We start from the raw sequence: 18717 nt of genomic DNA on the forward strand, positions 1-18717 counted from the left end.
GTCATCTCTTGTGTTGTTGGAAGAGGGTGTTTTCTATGACCAGTGTGTTCTCTTGGCAAAACTCTATTAGCCTTTGCCCTGCTTCATTTTGTACTCCAAGGCCAAACTTGCCCGTTACTCCAGGTGTCTCTTGACTTCCTACTTTTGCATTCCAGCCCCCTATGATGAAAAGAACATCTTTTTTTGTGTTAGTTCTAGGAAGTCTTGTAGGTCTTCATAGAACTGTTCAACTTCTTTGGCATTAGTGGTTGGGCATAGACATGGGTTACTGTGATATTGAATGATTTGCCTTGGAAATGAACAGAGATCGTCTGTCACTTTTGAGATTGCACCCAAGTACTGCATTTCAGACTCTTGATGACTATGAGAGCTACTCCATTTCTTCTAAGGGCTTCTTGCCCACAGTAGTAGATATAATGGTCATCTGAATTAAATTAGCCTATTCCAGTCCATTTAGTTTACTGATTCCTAAAATGTCAGTGTTCACTCTTGCCATCTCCTATTTGACCACTTCCAATTTACTTTGATTCATGGACCTAACATTCTAGATTCTTACGCAATATTGTGCGAAAGCATCAGACTTTCCTTCCATCACCAGTCATATCCACAACTGGGAGTTGTTTTCGCTCTGACTTAGCCTCTTCATTCTTGCTGGAGCTCTTTCTCCACTGGTCTCCAGTGGCATATTGGGACCTACCAACCTGAGGAGTTCATCTTTCAGTGTTACATCTTTTTCCTTTTCATACTGTTCATGGGGTGCTCAAGGCAAGAATACTGAAGTAGTTTGCCATTCCTTTCTCCAGTGGATCACGTTTTGTCAGAACTCTCCACCATGACCTGTCTGTCTTAGGTGACCCTACACAGCATGTATCATAGTTTCACTGAGTTAGACGAGGCTGTGATCCAAGTGATTAAGTGAGTATTCGAAGTGACAGCAGTAGCAGCAGTTACATAATCACAATAGTAAAAGATGTTTATCAGTTTTCACCAGACAAAAAATGGGTAGCCTTTCCCTTCTCCAGGGGATCTTTCCAACCCAGGGATCGAACCCAGGTCTCCCACATTACAGGCATATTCTTTACCAGCTGAGCCTCAAGGGAAGCCCCACATAATCACTATAATGAAAGATGTTTATCGTTTTCACAATCAATAGCCAGACAAAAAAGATAATTACAATTTTAAACCATAATGGGAACATGATTAACTTAGCAGTATAAAATAATTACATATAATTTGGGGGGGTCAAGCAGAGTTTTGTGGCAAGAGGAACTGTATCCACGCACACGTTTTCATCTGCTCAGCTAGTCTGTGTCTTTTGGTTGGTGCATTTAATCCATTTACATTGAAGGTAATTATTGATATGCATGATCCTATTACCATTTTCTTAATTGTTTTGGGTTTATTTTCTGTAGGTAGGTCTTTTCCTTCTCTTATTTTCTGCTTAGAGAATTTTCTTTAACATTTCTTGTGAAGCTGGTTTTGTGGTGATGAATTATCTTAACTTTTGCTTGTCTGGAAAGCTTTTAATTTCTCCATCAAATCTGAAGGAAGGCCTTGCTGGGCAGAGTATTCTTGGTTGTAGGTTCTTCCCTTTGATCACCATCATCCCATTCCCTTCTGTCTTGTAGAGTTTCTGTTGAGAAATCAGCTGATAGCCTGATGGGAGTTGCCTTGTATGTTAATTGTCATTTTTCCTTGTTGCTTTTAATATTTTATCTTTGTCTTTAATTTTTGTCAGTTTGATTACTATGTGTCTCAGTGTGTTCCTCCTTGGGTTCATCCTGCCTGGGACTCTCTGTGCTTCCTGGACTTGGTTGATTATTTCCTTTCCCATGTTAGGGAAGTTTTCAGCTAATAGCTCTTCAAATATTTTTCAAGTCCTTTCTCTCTCTTCTCCTTCTGGGACCCCTATAATGCAAATATTCATGTTTTAACACTTCCCTGGTGACTCAGAAGGCAAAGAATTTGCCTGCAATGCAGGAGACCTGGGTTCGATCCCTGGGCAGGAAGACCCCCCTGGAGAAGGAAATGGCGGCCCACTCCAGTATTCTTGCCCCTGGAGAATTCCATGGACAGAGGGACCTGGCAGGATACAGTCCATGGTTTTGCAAAGAGTCCTACATGACCATGCAACTGATACTTCACTTTCAGAGGTCTCTCTATTGTTGTTCAGACATAACTACATGACTATTGCTCAGCTGTGTCTGACTCTTTGCAACCCCATGGATTGCAGCATGCCAGGCTTCCGTGTCCTTGGCCATCTCCCAGAGTTTGCTCAAACTTATTTTTTGATAAGTTTAATATTTGAAGAGATATTAGCTGAAAACTTCCCTTAAGTTGCTGATGCCATCCAACCATCTTCTCCTCTGTCATCCCCTCCTCCTCCTGCCTTCAGTCTTTCCCAGCATCAAGGTCTTTTCCAATGAGTAGGCTCTTCACATCAGGTCTCCTAGACTGTCTTCATTTCTTTTCTTTTTTTTTCTATATTCTGTTTTGCAGCAGTGATTTCCACCATTCTGTTCTCCAGGTCATTTATCTGTGCTTCTGCCTCAGTTATTCTGCTATGGATTCCTTCTGGTATATTATTCATCTCTGTTTATTTATTCTTTAGTTCTTGTAGGTCTTTGGTAAACATTTCTTTCATCTTCTCAATCTTTGCCTCCATTCTTTTTCCAAGATCCTGTATCATACTCACTGTCATTATTCTGAATTTCTTTTCTAGAAAGTTGCCCATTTCCACTTCATTTAGTTGTTTTTTTGGGATTTTATCTGTCCCTTCATCTGGGACTTACTTCCCTGGTGGCTCCAATGGTAAAGCATCTGCCTACAGTGCTGGAGACTCAGGTTCAACCCCTGGGTCAGGAAGATCTCCTGGAGAAGGAAATGGCAACCCACTCCAGTATTCTTGCCTGGAAAATCCCATGGATGGAGGAGCCTGGTAGGCTACAGTCCATGGCGTCACAAAGAGTCAGACACGACTGAGTGACCTCACTTTCCTTTCCTTTTGGGCTTCCTTGGTAGCTCAGACGGTAAAGCATCTGCCTACAGTGCAGGAGACCTGGGTTCAATCCCTGGGTCAGGAAGATCCCCTGGAGAAGGAAATGGCAACCCACTCCAGTATTCATGCAGTATTCATGCCTGGAAAATCCCATGGACTGAGAAGCCTGGTGGGCTACAGTCCATGGGGTCGCAAAGAGTCGGACATGACTGAGTGGCTACACTTCACTTCACTTCACTTCATCTGGGACTTAACTTTCTGCTTTTTCATATTGATAAACTTTCTGTAATGTAGTTTTGTTTTATTTGTTGTGTGATTGTGGTTCTTCTTGCTGCTTCTGTCTGTCCTCTGATGGAGGAGGCTAAGAGGCTTATTAAGCTTCCTGATGGGAAGGACTGGTGGTGGGAAAAACTGGATGTTGCTCTGGTGGGCTCTGCTTCACTTGCTCAGTAAAGCTTTAATCCAATTAAAGGGAGGGGTTACCCTCCCTTCCTGGTAGTTTTTTGACCTGAGACAACCCAACCCTAGGGTCTTAGGGCTCTATGGTTGGGTTAATGGGGAACTCCAAGAGGTTTTATGCCAAAGGGGACCTTCCCAGACAGCTGCTGCCAGTCCCCCCATCCCTGTGGTGAGCCCCTGCTGACCATGCCTCCACAAGAGACCCTCCAACACTAGCAGGTAGTTTTGGTTCAGTTTCCTGTGGAGTCACTGCTCCTTTCTTCTGAGTTTTGGTGCGTGCAGGTTTTGTTTGTGCCGTCCAAGACTGGAATCTGTTTCCCCTAGTCCTGTGAAGTCTTGTAATCAAATCCTGCTGGCCTTCCTAGTCAGATTCCCTGGGGGTTCCCAGCCCCTTTCTCAGATCCCAGGCTGGGGAGCCTGATGTGGGGTTCCGAACCTTCACAACAGTGGGAGAACTTCCTTTTTATTATTGTTCTCCAGTTTATGGGTCACCCTACTGGCGGGTATGGGTTTGATTTTATCATGATTGTGCCCCTCCTACTGTCTTGCTGTGGCTTCTTCTTTGTCTTTGGATGCACAGTACCTTGTTTGGATGGGTTCCAGCGTCCTCCTGTGGATGGTTGTGATTTTGGTGCAGTCACAGGAGAAGATGAGCACACAGTCTTCTATTCTACCATCTTGAACTGGAATTTACAAAATTTACCCTTTTAAGTGTATCATTCAATGACATAAAATACATTCACAATGATGTAGAAAAATCACCACTGTTTCTGAACTTTTTCATCACCCCAAAGAAATTCTGTACCCATCAAAATAACTCCCCATTCTCTCCTCCACCCACCTCCTGGTAATCTTTATTCTGCTTTCTCTCTTAATGAGTTTGCCTCATCTGGTACCTCATGTAAGTGGAATCATATTAATATATTCGTCCTTTGTGTGCTCAGCTGCTCAGTCATGTCCAGTTCTACAGCCTCATGAACTATAGCCTGTCAAGCTCCTCTGTCCACAGAAGCTTCCAGGCAAGGATACTGGAGTGGTTCTTATATCGTTCTTCAGGGGATCTTCCCGACCCAGGAATCTAACCCACATCTCTTGTGTCTCCTGCATCGGCAGGTGGGTTATTCACCACTGTGCTGCATCGGAAGCCCCTCATTTGGCCTTTAGTATCTAGCTTGCTTCACTTAGAATAATATTTAATTCATCCATACTGTAGGGTGTGTTAGAATTTTATTCCTTCTTAAAAGGCTGAATTGATATTCCCTTGTATGTATATAATACATTTTGTTTATTCATTTGTTGATAGACACTTTATTTATTTCTACCTTTTGGCTATGAACTGAGTATATATGTTCATATATTTATGTATTCTGTGAACATGAGTATATAAATATCTACTTTCAGTTCTTTTGGGTGTGTTCCTAGGACTGGAATTGCTGAATCACATGGTAATTTTATGTTTAATTTTGAGAAATCATCAAACTGTTTTACATCGTGGCTGCACCATTTTACATGCCTACCAACAATGCACAAAGGTGCCAGTTTCTCCACATCCTCACCAATACTTATTTTTCTTCTTTTCCTTCTCTCTTTCTTCCATTTTAAAAAATAGAACCCGTTCTATTGGGGGCAAAGTTATATCTCATTGTGGTTTTGATTTTCATTTCCCTAATGACTAGTGATACTGAACATTTTTTCATGTGCTTACTGTCTGTTGTATATTTATTCAAATCCTTTGTGCATCTGTTTATTTTATTTTTTAAATTCTATTATTTATTTATTTGGCTGCACTAGATCTTAATTGTAGCACAGGGTTTTTTTTTTGTTCCAGCTTGTGGGATCTTTATTTGTGGCATATGGGATCTAGTTCCCAGAGTAGAGTTCGAATCTGGACCCCTTGCATTGGGAGCGCAGAGTCTTAGCTACTGGACCACAAGGGAAGTCCTCCTTTGCCCATGTTTGAATCGGTTTGTTGGTTTAGGGGCAGAGCTATATGCCCAAATCTATCTGTTCTTCGAAGATCTTCTGGGAGTTCTGATGTTCATTTGGCATTTTATGTCTAACATAATGTAGAAAATGCTCCACAGGAAATTTGCTCATGTTTCTCTGACAGTGGTGTCACATATGGGGCAGATCTTCCTTTGTAATAGATGAAGCAGACAACGATTCCAAGTTGCTTCCCGTGTACCTGGGCTGTTTTCAGTGTTCTCCTCTTGTGTCTGTATGGCATACTTCCAGAAAAGAATTATTGACCAGACTGATCTGAACTGATCTGTGTGTGTTGCTCCCAAGGCTTCAGTGTTAAACTTCACTTTCCTTTGAGTTTGAAATTTTTATTTCAGTGAACAAAAGCGTCTTCACTCTTTGACTTGCAAATGAGAAATTCATTTCTGATTGAAAATGAATTTCATTTTCTAAATGAAATTCATTTTCTAATTTGAAATTCATTCAAATTCAATTTCACATGTCAGTATTGAGAGAATCTGCTTCTGCTCCAGCAATGGCAGCTCTGACACAAGTTTGCCACATGCTCTTTTAATTTAAAAGCTATAATACAACCCAAGAGCTAAATAAATTTGGTGCTAGAGATATTGATAAATGCAGCTAACTCCTGACCTTTATCAGGAAGCTCAAGGTTAAAACTTGTATGTGTTGTTTTGAGGCTGTAGAACTGTAAAGCACATTTAAAAGTGTCAAACATGTTTGTAACAAAAGAATCAATTGAACACATCTGAGTACATTTCTTTATGTCTTTTATGGCAGTGCTAACATGTGGGTTCAATTAAAAGGAACAATAGCAGAAACAATAGAGAAGAACTACCATATATGGAGTACTCACTACATCCCAGGCACCGTGCCAGATGTTTCCCATGTATGATTGTGTTTAAAGATTACAAATCAGGAAAACGAAGCTCTAAGATTCAAGAAAAGTGCTCAGGTCACATACTTGATAAATGGCAGAGATTGGATATAAAATCAGGTGAGTGTGACTCTCTAACAGAAATACAACAGCTGGATGGAGGAAAAACAAAGAAATACATTTCAAATAGTTTAATGTTATTGTGACTGGCTGAAGACAAAAGGGATGTCATCTAGAAAATAGGAGATTTAAGTAGATTGACTTTTTCTTTAAACTGTGTTGGAAATGTTTCATAAAAATGTGGAAAGCCAAGTGCTCATCTTAAACTTCTTGACTGATGCTAGTATCTTCTCTACGTGCGTTGCAGTTTTTCTTTTCATTTTCAAATTTTGGATTAAAATACTTTGTTTATGTTTTGATTGGCTTTTGTATTGTCTATTATTCTCTCCTCATTGGACTTACTACTTCTTTCTGAACAAAATGCTACTTCAAATGTCTCCTTTCCTGATTCTTACCATGCCCCCATCTTTCAACTCAAAGCCTTTCCCTAAACCTGTCTTTAATGGATTCAGTTTCCTCATTTGAAAGTCTCCAGTTAATATATCTTTGTCTGTATTATAGTTTTTGGTTCTTGACATCCATACTTTAGAGATTTTTGTCTTATAGTTCCTCTTTTGTGAACTTTTTGTTTTCCTTTTGTTTGTTTTTGGCTTTTTTCTGCCATGCCTTTTAAAATTTGTGGCCCTTTTCTTTTAGGTCAAAGCCTAAAGAAAGAAGTTTCTAGAATCTCTCTTACTAGACCAACTTTCTAGAATGAAAAAACTAGTTTTTTCAAATTGATCATAAATCTACACTTGGATCAATCAGTCATGACCAGTTGGGTAGGGACCAGAATCCCACCGTACAAACATGGCTGCTGGGAGTCTACTGATACAGACTCTGTTAGGGGCATTCCTAGAAAAGACAAAATGTTTACTAGCCAGGTACTCATCCAAGAGGTGCCTTCTATACTCTGTAGACCAGGGCACAGGAAAACTTTATGATGTCCTTGTAAACAAGATGGAGAAACATAAACTGAATCCTGGAGAATTGGGTGCAATTGTAAGTATTTGAACAACCAAATGCAAAGAAGGTGCACTGATGTTACCCTGCAGGCAGGTCATTAGTGATGAGCTGGAAGGCTCTGCTCAGCCTGCCCTGATTTTGGCATTACTCTCAGGGATTCAGATGAGCTCTCACTGGAATGCGAGTGCCCACATGATCAGAGGCTATGGCCCTGGATTCCTTGGTGCTATCAGGCCGCATTAAGAAAGTGATAGTCATTTGTCATTTTCTGACCACCCTTGACTCCCCTTCCTGAGTATATTATCCTCCAGTCTTAAAGCAACTGCCATTAGAGCTCCCCTGGGAGTAAGTAACGCCAAGATAGGGAAATGGCTGAAGTTCGCTAGTCTCCCACACCACTACTCCCAGCCTTTTCTCTATTCTGTTTTCCTGGGACACCATTTACTGAACACTGGGCTTTTGGATTTCATCTGTTCTTTCACATTTCTCTCTTTTCATCCTATGCTGTAGGAGATTTCCTCCCTTTTATATTACAGTTTGTGAACATTTTATTTCTGTTATCACATTTTAAATCTCTAATTGCTTCTCTAATTATTCTTTTAAAAATCTTATGTTTTTGTAAAATCTTTCTTAACTCTTTTGAGTCAACTTTTATTCTATTCCCTGATAATTTTGTTTCCACCAGAATTTGTTTTTCACATTTATATATCTTGATCTTTCACTGTCTAGCTGCTGGATCTGCCGTTATCTTGGTGATCTTTGCTTACCTGCTCATATTTAAGAAAGAAGGTCCATGCAAGTGGGGTGACATCTCTCCACTGATAATTCTGAATGGGTGCTCTGGACATGAGGTGGGAGAGTTGAGTGGAAGTTCATTTTTAGGCTGAGCTCGCCTGATGGTCAGAATGAGAACTTTACTGTGAGACATAAAGTTGATGACCAAAATCCTCAGCTCTCCAGTGTGGAGAACTGTCTAATTTGTTTAGAGAAGAGCTGTCTGGGGCTTGTTTGGTTTTGCCTGAGGGTAAAGGCCAGTTGCCTGTACTTACTACATGTGAGGGAGGGGCTGGAGGGTGGAAGTGGGTGGTGGAGAAAAGCAGGTGGGTACAGGTGATCCACCTTCAGAGCTTGCCGGGTTCCCTGGGCTGACTGGCAGTCATTCTCTGCAACTCTCATAGCTTGTCCTGGGCTGGCTGTCTAAGGCACCTGTTACCTGTAAGCCTCTTCCATCAACTTTCCGGCTTCCAGATATATGCCAACTGTCTCATCTCCAAATGATACCTCCTTACTCTGTTCTCCATTAGATATGAGTTTATTCCTTTGTGTACTTTTGTTCCTGTCGTATAAAGAGTCAAGGCAGAGAGAGCATGTCTGGTTCATTAATAAAACACAACAATACACATTTACTGTTTGTTATCCTGCAAGTAATATTTCTAGCAAAAGAACTGTAATGTAATGGTCTATTAAAATAAACAAATAATTTTTTATAAGTTAAAAAAGTATACCTAAAAAAACATACTTCTTATAGAAATGCAATTACAGAAACATGTGGATTATAAAGAGAATTTGGCTTTTCCTTTTTTTTTTTCCCCCAACACAGTTCTGCTCTTTCCCCCAGGAAGTAGCTGCTGTTAATTACTGGCTATGTATCCTTGACTATTCCTAATGTATTTGTATACCTATATGTTTCTGGTTATCAGGCTATTTGTCCTTTTTATTTAGATAGGATCAAGTTTCATACGTTGTTTTGTGAATTTTAACTCAGCCATATGTCTTGGCTAGCTTTTCATGGTAGTAGATGTACTGCCGCTGCTGCTGCTAAGTCGCTTCAGTCGTGTCCAACTCTGTGCGACCCCATAGACGGCAGCCCACCAGGCTCCCCCGTCCCTGGGATTCTCCAGGCAAGAACACTGGAGTGGGTTGCCATTTCCTTCTCCAATGCGTGAAAGGGAAAAGTGAAAGTGAAGTCGCTCAGTTGTGTCCGACTCTTCACGACCCCATGGACTGCGGCCTGCTAGGCTCCTCCGCCCATGGGATTTTCCAGGCAAGAGTACTTGGAGTGGGGTGCCATTGCCTTCTCTGAGTAGATGTACAGCTATCATTATTTCCTCCACTGGTTGCCATTTAAGGAGCCTGTAGTTTTGTTCTTTTTTTTCCAAAAAGGCAAAACCTGTTACTTTCCTATTTCTTTGACCCTTAGCATGCTTTCCACTCAAACTGAGAAATCCTTGTCATAACTATAAAGAATCCCAGTGAATTAAACTGAAAAAAAGTGATGATGAAATATAGCGAATTGAACTGATCATAATAAGTGATAATATTTAGAGGTACAGTACTAAAACTTCTTTATTAAAATTCATATTATCCTACCTCAGGTAGTGAATGGAACAAAATCAAATCACAGTTATTTTGCTCACAGTTAAGAAGGCAAATCAGCTTGAATGTTATCTCTCAAACGTACTAATAACAAATGTCCAGGCTTAAAACATTCTTATTTTTTTCCTACTGTTCTTTTCCTACTATTCCCTGACTGTTTTTCTGGTTTATTCACCATGTTTTAAGTTCTTGATTTATTCCTTATTCTTTTTGTTATAGGTCTTGAAACTGGAATCAGTTTAACCTCAAAAAAAAAAATCAGTGTTAATTTTCAGATGAATCCTCTTTATAACAGTGTATAAGCATATCTATGACAAAAAATACACACTTTCCTTGACTCTGTGGCAGAATGATACCCCTATACACCCCCACTTCCTCCACTCCCCACTTTCACATTTCTTCATCTGTAGAAATTTGTGCTCGCTGGCCTCCTCTTGTAAGGTTGGATCACAACTCCAGCTTACACTCTGCTTTTAACAAATTCATTGAGCACTAAGCTATGTTGCTGCTGCTGCTAAGTCGCTTCAGTCGTGTCTGACTCTGTGTGACCCCATAGATGGCACCCACTCCAGTACTCTTGCCTGGAAAATCCCATGGACGGAGGAACCTGGTAGGCTGCAATCCATGAGGTCGCAAAGAGTCGGACATGACTGAGCGACTTCACTTTTACTTTTCACTTTCATGCATTGGAGAAGGAGGCTATGTTAGGCACTGTTACATGCATTTCATTTTCATTATCTCATTTAATCCTCAAAATAGTCCCACATTTTAGATTTAGAGAGGTTAAGTTACTTGTTTAAGTCAGACAGTAAGTGGTAGAGCTAAGCTTCAAACCTGAGTCTGCCTAACACCAAAGCTTGAGCTCTGGCCTCTATGCTGCTCATTCACCACTCAGCCAGTGAACCCTCATGACTGCGTGAGAAGAGAAACCTCGCTGGGAGGGTAGACGACGGCCCCCCAAAAGATACTCACATCCTCATCTCTGGAACCTGTGAATGTTCCTTTTTATGGTGAACAAGGACTTTGCACATGTGATTAAGAACCTCAAGATGGGAAGATTATCTTGGATTATCCAGGTGAGACCTAAATACAGTCACATATATCATCGTGCAAGGGAGGCATGGGGTCTGACACGTGCAGAAGGACCGGGAACGCAGTGTGATCGTGGGAGCCGAGTGCAGTGAGCGACCAGAAGCCAAGAAATGCCAGCTGCTACCAGAAGCTAGGAAGGGAAGGAATGATTTTCTCCTGGAGCCTCTGGAGAAAGCATAGCCCTGCTGACACCTTGGTTTGGCCCAGTGATATTAGTTTCAGACTTCTGGCCTCCAGAACTGCGAGAGAATAAGTTTCTGTTGTTTTAAGCCATTAAGTTCGTGGTAACTTTTTATGGCAATCACAGGTGACTTTGTGACCTCTCTGGGCCAGTTTCCTTATGTAAATGAGAATTAATGGTAATACTTAGAATTTAAAAAATGTACAGTGCTAGCTTTTAGCTTGCACAAGGTGAATGCTTGACAGAACTATTACCACTTTTAGGATCTGATCGGAAGACATTTGTGGTGCTTTGGCAGTACACAAGAAAGAGGGGCAGTTAACCCAGCCTCTGGTTCATAAACGCACCCGACCATCCAGTAAGGTTAATGAAGAAGTTAAAATTGATTTAATTGATTTTTAAGCCAAATGACAGAGTTCACACACACAAAAAAATCTCCACCCCTAATTTCTAAGAGTGACTGCAATCATCAGAGAAACTCTTTTCAGGTGATAACTCTTATTACCTGGTGGATGCCCCAGTGACTTTCTTATTTTTCTAGAGGTGATTCTGAATGGTCATTCCAGGACACGTTAATTAATGGACCATAAAAATAAACACTGCAACTGGAGACTGGAAGTGTAAATTCGCTTGCCTATCAGGAATGTAATCTGTGACCACGACACTTTGTCCATAGAAATGAACAGAGGGAGGGCTGGACTGGACTGGGGACCTGGTTCCCAGGCATGTAAGGATTATTTCTCTCTGAGGGCTGGACAGGAGCCGGGCCAGAGAGTTTGCCTTTGAGCTGTTCCCGTGTGTTCATCCAGCTCCCAGAGAGATGTCATTGCCTTCATTATGGGTTGCTCTGGGCCAGTGATGGAGGAGTTAGCAGGGTGGCCTGGAGTGGCTCTCTGCAGGCTGGTGCCAGCTGACACATGCCACTTAGGTTTCCAAGGAGCCAAGCTGTCCCCACTCACGCATGGCTGATGCACTTGTGGCTAAATGCGGTGCCGCCAGGGCCCCAGGCCAGATTCAGGGCAGGAAATAGAATGCCACCTCCATCACCAGGGAAACAATGGTCTGCGTGCATGATTTAAACCTGGGCCAACAAGAAAGCTCAAAGGCACGGTCAGCAGAGGAAGGGAGACCATAGAGTGGCTTGCATGGATTTTGTCTTGGGCTATGACTGTTGACAAGCCACTTAACTGCCCGCATGTTTAGGTTTATCTGCATGTAAGATGGAGGGAACAATACGCATCTCACAGGGGACTTATGAAAACAACATTTCTGATAGACCACTCGGGATCCATGGAAGGAAGGTGGTATGTAAGTGCAGATGGTAAACTTATTGTGTGTGTGTGTTTTCAGCAGGTGCCTTAAGGGCATGTAGACCCTCCAGAAAACACATTTAGAGTCTGACCAAAAGCAAACAATAGTAAAAACTAACCATCTTAAGTGCATGGATTTGTCTTTGGTTTTGTGCAGCTATCGGGGAATTACATGTGTAATTCAGACTTCAAAACTATTTTATTTTCAAACATTGCTGTGATTAGTCCTACTTAAGGCTCAGATCATTTGAGAATGCTGTAGTTGATTGTTTGCAGATGTTTGCCAACTTTGCTCTAAAAAAAATTCCCAAATTAATTCTACTGTATAGTTTAATGAGTTGCATGTGTAGTCTGGAATGTTTGTTTCCAAGTCAGAGGGGGCAAAAATCTATTTAAAAACCGAAGTGCAAAGAGGAATCCTTTCTCTATCCTGGGGGTTTACTGTTTCTGAGGAGTCCTGAGTCTGTTACATATACATTTGTTGTATTCATTTAAGGTTAAGCAATCGAAGTCTGACCTCCCTATAAGGTTATTAAATGTTGTTTTCTGTCAGCTGGGTTCCTGGGGGAGTCTGTTCTTGGTCAGTTAACCTCTCTCGTGCATATTGTCTAGAATAATTCCTGTGGGTCCAGATGAATCATGACTATTACAGAAAAAAATAACACAAATAATACACTTAAAAGTTAGAATAATTATATAAATGAAATATAGAAAAGAAAGACCATCTGCAGTTCTCTGATGCAGAATTAGCCATATTGGCATATATGTATATTTTAAACAAAAATGGGATTCTAATGTCTGTACTTGGCTGTTTTGCAACCTGCTTTTGGGGTGAAACCTTCACCTATTGAATCTGGGAGGAACACCATAGATCCTCAGAGTGTCTGGCCCTGTATGGTGAGGAGGGGTCCTGCTTTGGTTGCAGGCATGGCGGTGGGTGGGGGGTGGGTGGGAATGGAATGAGGGCCTCAGAGCATCAGTCAGCATTTATGAAAGGAGTTTCAAAGACTTGTTCTCTCAGATGTCACTCCACTTCCTTAGTGCTAATGTGTGTTGGCAACAGCATACATCCCAGAACTGGTAAACACTTGCTGCTTTTAGTTTCTGTGTGGATGACAATTCTGTGCCCTCCCGATCCATTTACATCCCACCAGATCCACTGGTTCCACCTTCCTCCCTTTTTTCCATACTGACAGAACTTGGTAAGGCATACAGCACAATACACAAATCTTATAGCCTTCTGGACCTGTATGCACATATACGTGAACCAGGGTAACCACCACCCAGGGTATAAAACATCTCCAACATCCCAGAAGTGGCCCTGTGTCCCCTCTGAGTCAGCCCCTCCTACCTCTAGGTAATCATTCTGTTCAGTCTTAGACACTGATTGCACCATGTTATTTCCCACCTAAAAACATTCCACAGGATTACTGCCCCTTTATCGTGCTCCTTTGGGTCTAAATGTCTCTGCTTGACTTTCAGGTTCACTTTCTTAAAGAGTCCTGCCTGCTGGATCATTTGGGCCTCCATTGACACCTCCTGGCCCAAGACTAGTATCTGCACTGTCACTCTACCTGGAGCTCTGTTCACTCCATGCCCTCACCTTTCCCTGGCCTGCCTGAATCTCACGCATCCTTCAAGGCTCGGCTCAAGTCCTGTTTCCACCAGGAAGTCCTTTCACTTTGCTAAAATTTGTTTCCAATTTCTTTACCTCCCACTTACACTCTGAATTCGTTGACATCAAGTAAGCAAGTTTCTGCAGAGACTTGGGCCCATGGAAGGCAGGCCACTCTGCCGTTCCTACTTACTATTCCCAGTGACCCTCCATAGGCAGCAGCACACAGTTTTCCAAACCCTCCTTCCTTCTCTCACCCATTCGCTTGCATCATGGGGCTGCCTCAGGTCTGCTGATCCCCAACCCCAAACCCTGCTCCTGGTCTGAAGCCTCCTCTTTCCTTCCGCTTCTTGGTGCTTTGCTACCCAGCTCACCAAATTCTCTCCTTCAGACTTCAGATTCCACCCATTCTCTAGATTTGACAGGAAAAGTCCTGAGACCAAGCTCTCCTCAGAGGGTAGGGATAGACTGAGGACTGAGAATTTGAGCAGATGACGGTGGGCTTCTTTTTTATCAGATACAGGAGGCCGGGAAGCACTGGTACGTCACATGATTTTGCCCTATCCCACCCACATCCTTCACACCCAGCAGTTAGTGGCTGTCCCATCTTCTCTGTTGTTCCAGTGTGTTACCCTTGCTCCCACCTGACTTTCTGAGTTTCCCATGGCACAAGCAGAGATCTCAGCTCACAGGTATCAGCACAATAAAGGATTTGAATAAGATATTGCTGTTAGAATGCTAAGCAGCACGATGTCTGCGATGGTCAGGCTCGGGGCTAAAATAAAAAGCCTGCAACTCTTTCTCTGATTCCTGTCAAGCCAGGTGTGATAGGGGTAGGGGTGTGTGTGTGTGTGTATGGCCAGAAACCCTACCTACTATAGGGAACACAGGCCCTGGGGCCATGGCCAGCTCCGCACTGACTCTCCTTGGGACCCTCAGTCTCTTCTTGAGGAAAATAAGAATCATAATCCATGCAACTTAGATGAGTGTAAGTGTGAGCACATGTCAAAGCACTTTGCAGGTGGGGACACCTTACCAGTATGAGCCGATTGGCAGTACAATATGTTGGCATGAAACTTATTGACCCAGTTCCAACTTGCAAATAAAATTGTGTTTCTAAATTGGCAGTTGGAAAATGCAGCCCCCTAGAGAAAATCAGGTTCTAGACAAGATGTTTCAACTAGACTCCTCCGGCTGTAAGCAGACTCGGGAGTTTGGCTGCCTGCATTGATGTACTGGGTCTTACACACACTTACAATAAAAGTCTGTCTAGTCAAAGATATGGTTTTTCCAATAGTCGTGTATGGATGTGACAGTTGAACTATAAAGAAAGCTGAGCACCAAAGAATTGATGCTTTTGAAGTGTGGTGTTGGAGAAGACTCTTGAGAGTCCCTTGGACTGCAAGGAGATCCAACCAGTCCATCCTAGAGGAAATCAGTCTTGAATATTCATTGGAAGGACTGATGCTGAAGCTGAAATGCCAATAGTTTGGCCACGTGGTGCGAAGAACTGACTTACTGGAAAAGACCCTTATTTTGAGAAAGATTGAAGGCAGGAGGAGAAGGGGACAACAGAGGATGAGATGGTTGGATGGCATCACCGACTTGATGGACATGAGTTTGAGTAAGCTCCAGGAGTTGGTGATGGACTTGGAAGCCTGGCATGCTACAGTCCATAGGGTCCCAAAGAGTGGGACACGACTGAGCAACTGAACTGAACTGAACTGAACACAGACTTTGGAAAGTGACTTTGCATCCCAAGCCTCAGTTTACTCACCTGTGAAATGGGAATATAGTTTCTTTCTCTTAGAATTGTTGTGGGGGCAAAAGTAATTTATGTGACAGTATAGCACAGTGCCTGACACATAGAAATGCTTGATAAATAATAGTCTTTTTATTATTTCCTAAGAAGTGTTGCTCTGGACATGTTGAATGAATGAATAGCTGCTAGTGTAGATTTGATTTATGAGGGTGTTCTTTTTTTTCTTCTCTGATATTTTCAGGCTTATTCCATTTGACCATGCTTGGCTGGGAACAATTTTGACTAGGCATGTGAGAAAGGAATTGAGAAAATGAAAAGCTTCAACCAGGGGTAGAAGTGCTGACTGTAGAAGACAGTGAGATTCTGGGAGCAAACCCACCAGCCACCTGAGAGCTAGCAAGGAGGGTCCCTGAGGCCCAGGCCTGTCGTTAAGCTGCTATTTCCCTCTCTGCTTCTTCAGAGTGCCCAACTTGCCTCTGGTTTTATTCCTAAGTGCAATTCCTGGATTCATCCTGGCAGGACTTTTGGTATCTTTCTGGGTAGCCAGATGAGATAAGCAGTAGACGATTTTCTGCAAAAGAGTAAGTAACTATTATAGTATCTAGGGCCCCCTACCCTGTGTCCACTCCCCCCACCCCCCACCCCATCTCCTCAGCCAACTGTCAGGGATGAGCCTATGGGCAGAGGCCAATTTCATGACACACACACCCTGCTCAAATCCAGAAAGCAGGGTGGAGATTTCCATGGTCACTCTGAGGGCAATCGTTTGGTCCGGTCTTTGACTTACTCAGTGGCCTTTGAAGAGTCCCTTCTCTCCAGATCTCAGACTCTCCATCTACAAAATGACGGGATTGACCCTTACAGTCTCTGAAGTTCCTCCTGTCTCTGAAAGTGGCAGAGTGGTGTGAGTTATCAACCTGGGTTGGAATTCTGGCTCCACTGTTTTCTGACTATGTGGCCTTGGGTGAGCCCCTTAAGTTCTTTAGATTGATCCCCCTCTGTAAAATGGGGTGATAAATAGTAATCTACCCTATAGGGTTATGCATGCCTTCTCAGTCCCTCAGTCACGTCTGACTCTTTGCCACCCTGCGGACTGTAGCCCACCAGGCTCCTCTGTCCATGGGATTTTCCAGACAATAATGGAGTGGGTTTCCTCCTCCAGGAGCTCTTCCAGATCAGGGATTAGACCCAAGTCTCCCGAGTCTCCTGCATTGGCAGGTGGATTCTTTACCACTGAACCACCTGGGAAACCCACACTATAGGTTTGTAGCAAAGTCTAAATTAAGACATTTGCAGTTAAAGTACTTAGTACAGAATCTGCCCATGGTCAGGTTCAAGAAAACAAACTAAATATCAAAACTCTGTACCCCGTACTCTGATTGCTGTCAGTCAGGCCAGGTGAACTGGGCCCTGGAGTGATATGTGTGCATATATGTATGTCTGTCTGTGGATGCATGCCAGGGCATGTGGAGGGTTTGGCCTCACCCAGAGCACTCTGGGAAGATCTGTCCAAGGAGCCTCCCTGAGGGTAACAGCTGAGTTGGAGCAGGCATCTCATTCAGCAGAAGCCCCCGCTCATGGCCTTCTCTTCACTGCAGCATGTCCCAGTCTTTGAGGCTCCAGATACCTTCATTGCTTCTTGAGTAGTTTTACTTGAAGAGGCAATAACTGATCCCTCCCAGCCTGGATGCAAGCAGCCCCCATGAAGAAAGCAACCTGTTCTATCGCTGTCCAGGGCTTTGCTCTGTCCTGAAGGGCTGCCCGAAGGCAAGGAGTCTTAGCTCTTCTCTGGCCCCTGCACCCAGGTTCTGGATTTTGAACTCAGGTCAGCTCTGTCTGCGGACTCAATCCCTTCTTTCTTCTGTTGTTGGACCACACAGTGTTTGTTTCACACTGGACACTCAGCTAAGTGATGCAGGAAGTAGGCCCCCGGGGAAGGCAGATACCGCCCAGCAAAGCAGATAACCAAGTGAAGCCTCTGGATGCCTCTGGGGCCCGGGGCAGGCTCAGAGATAAGCGGAAATGCCAGGCTTATCGCTGCAGCCTGAGTTCTAGAGAAGCCATCCTGGCCAGCCCACCTCGTTCCCTGGGCTCCGGGAAGTCGGGCATCTCCAAGCAGAGTAAACAGTGGGCTGGCACGGCCGCAGCAGCAGGACAGGACTCTGTGCCTCACTCCGGCACTTCGCAGTCCCAGCACCAGAGGCCAGCAGCGGGCGTCGAATTACACCCAGATATTTGCGGTAAGCAGGCCGGTCTGCTTTGAAGTAGGAACCCAAGTAACAATTATTAGGTTCACAGGACAAAGGGAGCCTCTGTGACAATTGTCGCCCAGATCTGAGTCCTCTTGGACCAAGAAACTCCGTCAGCAGAAACTTTTGGTTGATGAGTACAGCCTGGGGGTGGTCAGCGCAGGCCTTTCCTGATGTAGTGGGCAGATAAGGCCAAGGGGCAGCTAACCCCGAAGTTGTCCACGTTGAACCCCGCGAGACTTTCTGAGGTTCTGTTTCATCTCTGGTTTCCTTTCGGGAGTAAGTGCAGCTTCGTGGAGGACATGTTTGCACTTTCTGGTTGCACATCACGAGCGGTGCATGCGGGGTGGTGGCCTGGGGGAGGTCAGGTGGCTGGGGGAGCTGATTTAGGTTTGGGAAGACATACCCTTGTCCCCTGCCCCTACCCCACAATGAGGTGACTGAGTAGACTGCTGTGCTCGTGGGCTGTCTGGGGTGGGATGGGCGTGGTGAAAACAGTCTCTACTGTTTTCAAGTACTTATTGTGTGCCAAGTGCTGTGCTGAGTGTTTTGCTTATCTGAATACTCAAATAGCCCTGAGGCTATTGCACTATTATGAGCCCCTTTTACAAATGAGGAACACTGTGTTCACAGAGGTTAAGTTCCAGCTGGCCCTTACGGGCACTTAGGTGTACTTACCTACCCAAGTAGGTAAGCACACCTTTCCTCAAGACATGTGGCCTCCATCTCTCAGAAATTTGTCATATTTGATTT

General features: G+C 43.5%; 1 protein-coding gene across 2 annotated transcripts in view; it reads left to right on the plus strand.

Moving 5' to 3' along the window:
- Positions 10456 to 18717, plus strand: part of MYLK3 (myosin light chain kinase 3) — a 61343-nt gene continuing 53081 nt past the window's right edge. Inside the window, exon 1 of one of the 2 annotated variants that reach the window (XM_018061978.1) lies at positions 10456 to 12332. In XM_018061978.1, the coding sequence (XP_017917467.1) occupies positions 12249 to 12332 (84 nt within the window). In that variant the 5' untranslated portion in view covers positions 10456 to 12248. Of the gene's footprint in view, positions 12337 to 18717 lie in introns of both variants that reach the window. The other variant, XM_018061979.1, reaches the window with a different exon arrangement.

This window comes from Capra hircus, chromosome 18 (assembly GCF_001704415.2).
Source record: "Capra hircus breed San Clemente chromosome 18, ASM170441v1, whole genome shotgun sequence".
In the NCBI taxonomy this organism is placed as follows: Eukaryota; Metazoa; Chordata; class Mammalia; order Artiodactyla; family Bovidae; genus Capra; species Capra hircus.